General features: G+C 46.7%; 1 protein-coding gene across 4 annotated transcripts in view; it reads left to right on the top strand.

Moving 5' to 3' along the window:
* The first annotated feature begins 5,906 nt into the window (after positions 1 to 5,906).
* The window catches only part of poglut3 (protein O-glucosyltransferase 3), a 32,982-nt gene continuing 29,171 nt past the window's right edge, over positions 5,907 to 9,717 (top strand). For 2 of the 4 annotated variants that reach the window (XM_070891524.1, XM_070891523.1), the window contains exon 1: positions 5,907 to 6,259. In XM_070891524.1, coding sequence (XP_070747625.1) covers positions 6,052 to 6,259 — 208 coding nt within the window. In that variant the 5' untranslated portion in view covers positions 5,907 to 6,051. The remainder of the gene's footprint in view (positions 6,260 to 9,717) is intronic. The other 2 variants (XM_070891521.1, XM_070891525.1) reach the window with 2 other exon arrangements.

Genomic DNA, 9,717 nt, shown 5'->3' with positions numbered 1-9,717 from the left:
ATAGTTGAAGAATGGGAGAGTTTGTGGTACTCTGTTTACAATATTTGTGGCCTGGGCACAGTAGGCTTGGTTCTTGCTCCGTTCAATTCAAACCAATTTCTGCAAGGGCCTAAAACAGCCATTAGGTCTCTCTGTGTTAGGCGGGAGAAGATGCCTTTACTAATATGGCAGCGCCCGTAATCCACGTGCAGAACGTTGTGCCCCAAAACCTTTTTGCACTAGGTTTGGCCTGGTAAACGGGCATCGCAAAGACCAGATTCTACCCCAATAACAATCTGTTTGCAAATGTTTTTATATCCCAGCATAATTCTCAATGTTTATAAATTTCCTTCTCAAATTTGTAACTACTGTGCATAGTATTGGGAGAGTGATTGGAAGAACACTGAGTGTAATTGTGTTAAATCATAAAGTACATTTACTGTGTCTATTTTATGTATTGTATTGCATATTATATATATATTGCCAAGTGTGAAAATAAACTCCTGTCTTTAGATTTCAACTTGGGGACATTTACAGACTGAAAAAAGATTCCTGTTAATTTTCTTTTCTGTTAGCCTGAAGACATATACAGAAAAGCATTTTTGATTTCTAATGGGAGTGTGGTAAATGTCTTGCTCCTCCATTTAATACTATAAGTAGCTTTTTTGTGTGTTAAGTGTTGCAATTGACTTTGAAGCAAATTTCTAAATAGCAAGTGTTAATTCTGAATAGGGTAGATCATTTTTTTCTCATTCTGTATAGTTTTTAGAGCAGGTTATTCTGAGCTATCTCAGTAAATTGGATTCCCTGAAAACATTCCAATGCAGTGACAACACCCAATTAAAGTGACAGATTATTATTATAAATTAATGTGTAAACTGATGTCATGTATTCAACCAGCATTGTAACCCATGTATAATCTGACCTAAGTTGTACACTGTGAGAACACTGACCACTAGGTGGTGAACTTGTGGGAGACACTCCTAACCTAGACCTTCAGATATAAAAGGGGAAGCTCCACCCACTTCCATTACTTGAGTGCTATGAAATAAGGGACAGGTCACAGACTGACCTTCTCTCAAGCATGGGCCTCGTGTGCATTTATACTGTATAGTAAGGACATATCAATGGTGACAAGAAACTGGGATTTAAACCACGCGAGCATGGCCACTAGCAGAACAGACGAGAGGTACTGTGTTAAGGAATGGTTGGGACAGAGATTCAACATTGTTAAAGCAGCACACAGTTCTCCAGCCAGACACAGGGGCAGTCAGGGACGATCGACTGGCAAGGGATCTTTTGTTTCAAACAGCAGCTCATGCTGGAGGCGTGAAGACACACTCAGCCGGAGTTTGCAGAGGTGAGCAAAATACCTGCAGAAATTGCAGAAATGAACGCTGGGGGAAATCGCTGGAAGCTGAAGTTCAGCGAGTTCATGTGGAGCACGTATACAGTTCATACACCAGGACGTCACCGATAATGATGAATGTGCTCCTCAATGGCATCCCAGTATCAATGAAGCTAGACACGGGGGCCAGCCAGTCCCTGATGGGTATCAAACAGTTGTGGGCGTCCAAGGCCAGGAGGCCAAAATTATCGCCGATTGACGCACAGCTACGGACATACACAAAGGAGATCATTCCGGTGCTAGGCAGCGCCACGGTAGTCGTGACCCACAAAGATTCGGAGAACAGGTTGCCACTCTGGATTGTCCCGGGGGACGGTCCCACACTGCTGGGGAGGAGTTGGCTTGCTGTCATGAACTGGAAATGGGGCGATGTCAATGCAATTTCCTCTGTGGAGCGAGTATCATGCTCATAGATCCTGGACAAATTTGACTCATTATTTCAACCAGGCATTGGCACTTTCATGGGGGCCAAGGTAGTGATTCACATAAACTCGGACGCCAGGCCAGTACACCACAAGGCCAGAGCGGTGCCGTACGTGATGCGGGAAAGGATAGAAGGCGAATTGAACCGCCTGCTAAGGGAAGGCATCATCTCGCCAGTCGAATTCAGTGACTGGGCGAGCTCAATTGTGCCTGTGCTCAAGGCAGATGGGTCGGTCAGGATATGTGGCGATTACAAGGCCACCATCAATCGGGTGTCACTCCAAGACCAGTACCCGCTACCGAGAGCGGAGGACCTCTTTGCGACGCTATCCGATGGCAAACTTTTTTCAAAATTGGACCTGACCTCAGCTTACATGACCCAGGAGCTGGCGAGTGAGTCGAAGAAGCTGACCACCATCACGACACACAAGGGGTTATTTGAGTACAACAGATGTCCGTTCGGGATTCGCTCGGCCGCCGCGATCTTCCAACGAAATATGGAAAGCCTCCTCAAGTCGATTCCAGGGATGATGGTTTTTCAGGACGACATCCTTATTACGGGTTACGAAACTGAAGAACACCTCCACAACCTGGAGGAGGTGCTACGCAGACTGGACCGGGTAGGTCTGCGACTGAAAAAGGCGAAGTGCGTCTTCCTAGCTCCAGAGGTAGAATTCTTGGGGCTGAGGATAGCAGCAGACGGGATCAGCCCTACTGAGTCCAAGACGGAAGCGATCCAGAGAGCACCCAGACCCCATAACATAACGGAATTGCATTCATTCCTGGGGCTCCTGAACTATTTTGGTAACTTTCTTCACAAATTGAGCACGCTGCTAGAGCCGTTACACGTGCTCCTACCCACAGGTCGCGAATGGGTCTGAGGGACAGCCAGGAAAGGGCTTTTAATAGAACACGCAATTTGTTATGTTCCAACGATCTGTTAACGTTATATGACCCATGTAAGAAACTTGTGTTAATGTGCGATGCGTCGTCCTATGGTGTCGGGTGTGTGTTGCAGCATGTCAATGCCAAGGGTCAGTTACAGCCGGTAGCTTATGCCTCCAGAAGTCTGTCCCAGGCAGAAAGGGGCTACGGGATGGTAGAAAAGGAGGCGCTCGCATGTGTATATGCGGTAAAGAAAATGCACCAGTACCTGTTTGGCAGGAAATTTGAGCTGGAGACAGATCACAAACCCCTAATGTCCCTTTTGGCCGACAACAAGGCCATAAATGCAAACGCATTGGCCCGCATACAGAGGTGGGCACTCACGTTAGCCGCCTATGACTACACAATTCGGCACAGACCGGGCACCGAAAGCTGCGCCGATGTACTCAGCAGGCTCCCACTAGCCACCACTGAGGGGGCTACCGAGCATGCTGCTGAGATGGTCATGGCTGTTGAAGCTTTCAGAAGCGAAGGTTCACCCGTGACAGCCCGTCAGATTAAAGTCTGGACAAATAGAGACCCGCTATCGTCTCTAGTCAAGAAATGTGTCCTGAATGGGGGCTGGGCAGCCACGTACAGGGCATGTCCTGAGAAATTTAAATCATTTCACAGGCGCAAGGATGAACTCTCGATTCAGGCCGATTGCCTACTGTGGGGAAACCGCGTAATCATGCCCCAGATGGGCAGAGAGGTGTTCATCAGAGAATTCCACAATGAGCACCCGGGTATTGTCACGATGAAGGCAATTGCCAGGTGGCCAGGGATAGACGCAGATCTGGAACTTTGTGTTCGCAGGTGCAACACGTGTGCCCAGCTGGGCAATGCGCCCAGGGAAGCCCCCCTTAGCCCCTGGCCATGGCCCGCCAAGCCTTGGTCATGCATCCATGTGGACTACGCAGGTCCTTTCATGGGAAAAATGTTTTTGGTTGTAGTAGACGCCTACTCCAAATGGATCGAGTGTGACATTTTAAATTCAAGCACATCCTCTACCACGGTAGAAAGTCTACGGGCAATGTTCGCCGCCCACGGTCTACCGGACATCTTGGTCAGCGACAATGGCCCGTGCTTCACAAGCACTGAATTCCAGGACTTCATGGCAGGCAATGAAATTAACCATGTTAGAACGGCACTGTTCAAGCCGGCCTCCAACGGCCAGGCAGAACAAGCAGTGCAGATAATCAAACAGGGGATGCTTAGAATCCAAGGGGGTTCCCTACAATGCCGCTTATCACGCCTCCTGTTGGCCTACAGATCCCGACCACACTCGCTCACAGGGGTTCCACCTGCAGAGCTGCTAATGAAAAGGACGCTCAAAACCCGGTTATTCCTTATACACCCCACCATGAAAGAAATTGTCGAAAGCAGGCGCCAGTCACAATATGACTACCATGACAGGAATGCGAGGGCGCGATGTATTGATGTAAATGACCCTGTTTTTGTCCTCAACTACGCTGCAGGGCCCAAATGGCTCGCAGGCACTGTGATTGCCAAAGAGGGAAATAGGATTCTGGTAGTTAAACTTACCAATGGACAAATCTGCCGCAAACATGTGGATCAAACAAAAAGGAGGTTCAGCAACCCCATAGAAGAAGCAGAGGAAGAACACGACGTAGAGTTTACTCCACCACAGGTGACCGAACACCGGAACCAAGTGGAGAAGAGCCCAGTCACTGTGGGCAGTCCGGACAGGCCTGAGGCACCGCAAACAGCAGACACTCAGGCCAGCGCCCAACAACTGGAGCCCCAACTCAGGCGCTCTACAAGGGAGCGTAAACCACCAGAGAGTCTCAACCTGTGATCCCAATAAGATTTTCCAGTCATTTCGATGGAAGTGGGTGGAGCTTCCCCTTTTATATCTGAAGGTCTATGTTAGGAGTGTCTCCCACAAGTTCACCACCTAGTGGTCAGTGTTCTCACAGTGTACAACTTAGGTCAGATTATACATGGGTTACAATGCTGGTTGAATACATGACAACTATACTCTATATTTCTTTACTATGGAATCGCTGACCTTCATTAGCAATGCCTCAATTTTAAAATGCTCATCCTTGTTTACAAATCCCTCCATGGCGTCACCCCTCCCTTTCTATGTAACCTCCTCCAGCCCTACAACCCTCCAAGATCTCTGCGCTCCTCCAATTCTGGTCTCTTGAGTATCCCCGATTTTAATTGCCAGACCATTGGCAGCTGTACCTTCAGCTGCCTGGGCCATAAACTCTGGAATTCCCTCCCTAAGCCTTTCCTCTTCATACCTCTCCTCTTGTAAAACGCTCCTTAAAACATATACTTCTTTGACAAAGTTTTTGGTCACCTGCCCTAATATGTCCTTATCTGTCTCAGTGTAAAATGTTATTTGATTCTTTTAGTTGAAGGATGGTTAAATCATCACACAGGACCACATAAATTATAAGTGCCCCATTTTCAAAGGGGCACAAACATAAGTTTCAAATTATGACAAAACTAACTTAAATAAAAACAGCAAATTATAATTTTGTTCTCTTTATCCACAAAGCACTCCATGCCCGCTGGTGCCTCAAGCGTACCGATGGACACCGCGTGCTCCCTCTCCAGGGACATCTGGATGCAGACATAACTGTGGAAGAGAGTCAGGCAGCCAGGGCAAACACCCTCATCGACCGCGGTCTGCCTGAACCCATTAATGGCCGCCTTGGCCAGGCCCAGGCGCAGATCCACGAGGAGGTGCTCTGATCCGCCCACATCCGTTCGCACCAGGTAGCCAAAGGTTAGGAGCATGGGACTGAAATAAAGGAGCAGCTCCCTCAAACCCCTCATTTTCCGTATAACTATGAAACACGGACTCATCCAGGCCGCAAAAATTACAGGCAGCCTGGGAGTCCGTAAATCGACTTAAAAATATATTAGATGGAACTGCTCTGTGCAACACCCTCCACGCCAGATTCCCAAGAGAACAGGGGAGGACTCCCGCGTAGAGAGACCTCCACCGTGGACCCCGCCTCCGCCGAATGGAACGCAGGGACGTGTCCGGACGGGAGACGACAAATTCTGTATGATAACACTCCTGTGAAGCGCCTTGGGATGTTTTACTACGTTAAGGATGCTATATAAATGCAAGTTGTTGTTATTCGGTTCGGCTCCACTGGAGTTCCAGTTCCAGGTTTTCCTTTCATTCCGACGTGAGGTCCTGGTTTCCCCGCAGCCTTTGGGGTTTCAGCACTCCAATCACACGCGGCCAACAATGTTGAACAGCCCTGGGTGGGATTGAAGTTTTGGGCGGGGTGTAAATGCATTCGCTGTAAATTGGAGCAGATAGAAAAATGCAGCGGCCGCGATTTTTCTGGGTGCTTTCCGTGTGGTTGCTTTTTATGGTATCTCTTTGTAAATGTGAAACAGGAAAAGAGGAAGTAAGTGCAGCAAAAAGTTTGGTGTGGGGGCCGGGTCTGAGGGCTGATGTTGTGCTGCCGGTTCGATATTTCTATATCCAGGCAATTACCTCCACAGGAGAAAACGTCACCTATTCTCCCGGTATGTTGATTGCTCCTTGTTATTGTTTGGGTCTGTTGACCCATTTTGTTCACTTCCAGTTAACAACTCGGTCATCAGTTTTGGATCCACTGCTGTGGTTAACTTTTGTAACTATTGGTTGTAACATTTCTATGCAGCCAGATGCAGGTTAACTTCATTAAAGCCCAGCACTACAGTCATAATTGTTGAGCATTTCTGTCAGTATTATTTTGCGTCTGCCCTCTTGTAGTATAAAAATAGAATAGATTCCCCACATCAAATTACAACGGAATAATGAGCATTAACAGACAACTGGGAGTGGTTTAAAGATTGTAATCAAATTTGTGAGCTACTCTAGATGTGGATTTTCAGTTGAGATTTTTCTCGAGAGTAACCAAGCCACCTTATAGAAACATAGACATAGAAAATAGGTGCAGGAGTAGGCCATTCGGCCCTTCTAGCCTGCACCACCATTCAATGAGTTCATGGCTGAACATGCAACTTCAGTACCCCATTCCTGCTTTCTCACCATACCCCTTGATTCCCCTAGTAGTAAGGACTTCATCTAACTCCTTTTTGAATATATTTAGTGAATTGGCCTCAACAACTTTCTGTGGTAGAGAATTCCACAGGTTCACCACTCTCTGGGTGAAGAAATTCCTCCTCATCTCGGTCCTAAATGGCTTCCCCCTTATCCTTAGACTGTGTCCCCTGGTTCTGGACTTCCCCAACATTGGGAACATTCTTCCTGCATCTAACCTGTCTAACCCCGTCAGAATTTTAAACGTTTCTATGAGGTCCCCTCTCATTCTTCTGAACTCCAGTGAATACAAGCCCAGTTGATCCAGTCTTTCTTGATAGGTCAGTCCCGCCATCCCGGGAATCAGTCTGGTGAACCTTCGCTGCACTCCCTCAATAGCAAGAATGTCCTTCCTCAGGTTAGGAGACCAAAACTGTACACAATACTCCAGGTGTGGCCTCACCAAGGCCCTGTACAACTGTAGCAACACCTCCCTGCCTTGTACTCAAATCCCCTCGCTATGAAGGCCAACATGCCATTTGCTTTCTTAACCGCCTGCTGTACATGCATGCCAACCTTCAATGACTGATGTACCATGACACCCAGGTCTCTTTGCACCTCCCCTTTTCCTAATCTGTCACCATTCAGATAATAGTCTGTCTCTCTGTTTTTACCACCAAAGTGGATAACCTCACATTTATCCACATTATACTTCATCTGCCATGCATTTGCCCACTCACCTAACCTATCCAAGTCGCTCTGCAGCCTCATAGAATCCTCCTTGCAGCTCACACTGCCACCCAACTTAGTGTCATCCGCAAATTTGGAGATACTACATTTAATCCTCTTGTCTAAATCATTAATGTACAGTGTAAACAGCTGGGGCCCCAGCACAGAACCTTGCGGTACCCCACTAGTCACTGCCTGCCATTCTGAAAAGTCCCCATTTACTCCTACTCTTTGCTTCCTGTCTGACAACCAGTTCTCAATCCATGTCAGCACACTACCCCCAATCCCATGTGCTTTAACTTTGCACATTAATCTCTTGTGTGGGACCTTGTCGAAAGCCTTCTGAAAGTCCAAATATACCACATCAACTGGTTCTCCCTTGTCCACTCTACTGGAAACATCCTCAAAAAATTCCAGAAGATTTGTCAAGCATGATTTCCCTTTCACAAATCCATGCTGACTTGGACCTATCATATTACCTCTTTCCAAATGCACTGCGATGACATCCTTAATAATTGATTCCATCATTTTACCCACTACCGATGTCAGGCTGACCGGTCTGTAATTCCCTGTTTTCTCTCTCCCTCCTTTTTTAAAAAGTGGGGTTACATTGGCTACCCTCCACTCCATAGGAACTGATCCCGAGTCAATGGAATGTTGGAAAATGACTGTCAATGCATCCACTATTTCCAAGGCCACCTCCTTAAGTACTCTGGGATGCAGCCCATCAGGCCCTGGGGATTTATCGGCCTTCAATCCCATCAATTTCCCCAACACAATTTCCCGACTAATAAGGATTTCCCTCAGTTCCTCCTCCTTACTAGACCCTCCGACCCCTTTTATATCCGGAAGGTTGTTTGTGTCCTCCTCAGTGAATACCGAACCAAAGTACTTGTTCAATTGGTCCGCCATTTCTTTGTTCCCCGTTATGACTTCCCCTGATTCTGACTGCAGGGGACCTACGTTTGTCTTTACTAACCTTTTTCTCTTTACATATCTATAGAAACTTTTGCAATCCGTCTTAATGTTCCCTGCAAGCTTCTTCTCGTACTCCATTTTCCCTGCCCTAATCAAACCCTTTGTCCTCCTCTGCTGAGTTCTAAATTTCTCCCAGTCCCCAGGTTCTCTGCTATTTCTGGCCAATTTGTATGCCACTTCCTTGGCTTTAATGCTATCCCTGATTTCCCTTGATAGCCACGGTTGAGCCACCTTCCCTTTTTTATTTTTACGACAGACAGGAATGTACAATTGTTGTAGTTCATCCATGCGGTCTCTAAATGTCTGCCATTGCCCATCCACAGTCAACCCATTCAGTATCATTCGCCAATCTATCCTAGCCAATTCACGCCTCATACCTTCAAAGTTACCCTTCTTTAAGTTCTGGACCATGGTCTCTGAATTAACTGTTTCATTCTCCATCCTAATGCAGAATTCCACCATATTATGGTCACTCTTCCCCAAGGGGCCTCGCACAACGAGATTGCTAATTAATCCTCTCTCATTACATAACACCCAGTCTAAGATGGCCTCCCCCCTAGTTGGTTCCTCGACATATTGGTCTAAAAAACCATCCCTTATGCACTCCAGGAAATCCTCCTCTACCGTATTGCTTCCAGTTTGGTTAACCCAATCTATGTGCATATTAAAGTCACCCATTATAACTGCTGCACCTTTATTGCACGCACCCCTAATTTCATGTTTGATGCCCTCCCCAACATCACTACTACTGTTTGGAGGTCTGTACACAACTCCCACTAACGTTTTTTGTCCTTATATAGATTCCACATCATCCAAGCTAATGTCCTTCCGAACTATTGCCTTAATTTGCTCCTTAACCAGCAATGCTACCCCACCTCCTTTTCCTTTTATTCTATCTTTCCTGAATGTTGAATACCCCTGGATGTTGAGTTCCCAGCCCTGATCATCCTGGAGCCACGTCTCCGTAATCCCAATCACATCATATTTGTTAACATCTATTTGCACAGTTAATTCATCCACTTTATTGCGGATACTCCTTGCATTAAGACACAAAGCCTTCAGGCTTGTTCTTTTAACACCCTTTGTCCTTTTAGAATTTTGCTGTACAGTGGCCCTTTTTGTTCTTTGCCTTGGGTTTCTCTGCCCTCCACTTTTCCTCATCTCCTTTCTGTCTTTTGCTTTTGCCTCCTTTTTGTTTCCCTATGTCTCCCTGCATTGGTTCCCATCCCCCTGCCATATCAGTTTAAATCCT

This window comes from Pristiophorus japonicus, chromosome 10 (assembly GCF_044704955.1).
Source record: "Pristiophorus japonicus isolate sPriJap1 chromosome 10, sPriJap1.hap1, whole genome shotgun sequence".
Classification (NCBI taxonomy): Eukaryota; Metazoa; Chordata; class Chondrichthyes; family Pristiophoridae; genus Pristiophorus; species Pristiophorus japonicus.
Note: the sequence above shows the minus strand (reverse complement) of the source record. Positions and strands in the feature narration are given on the sequence as shown.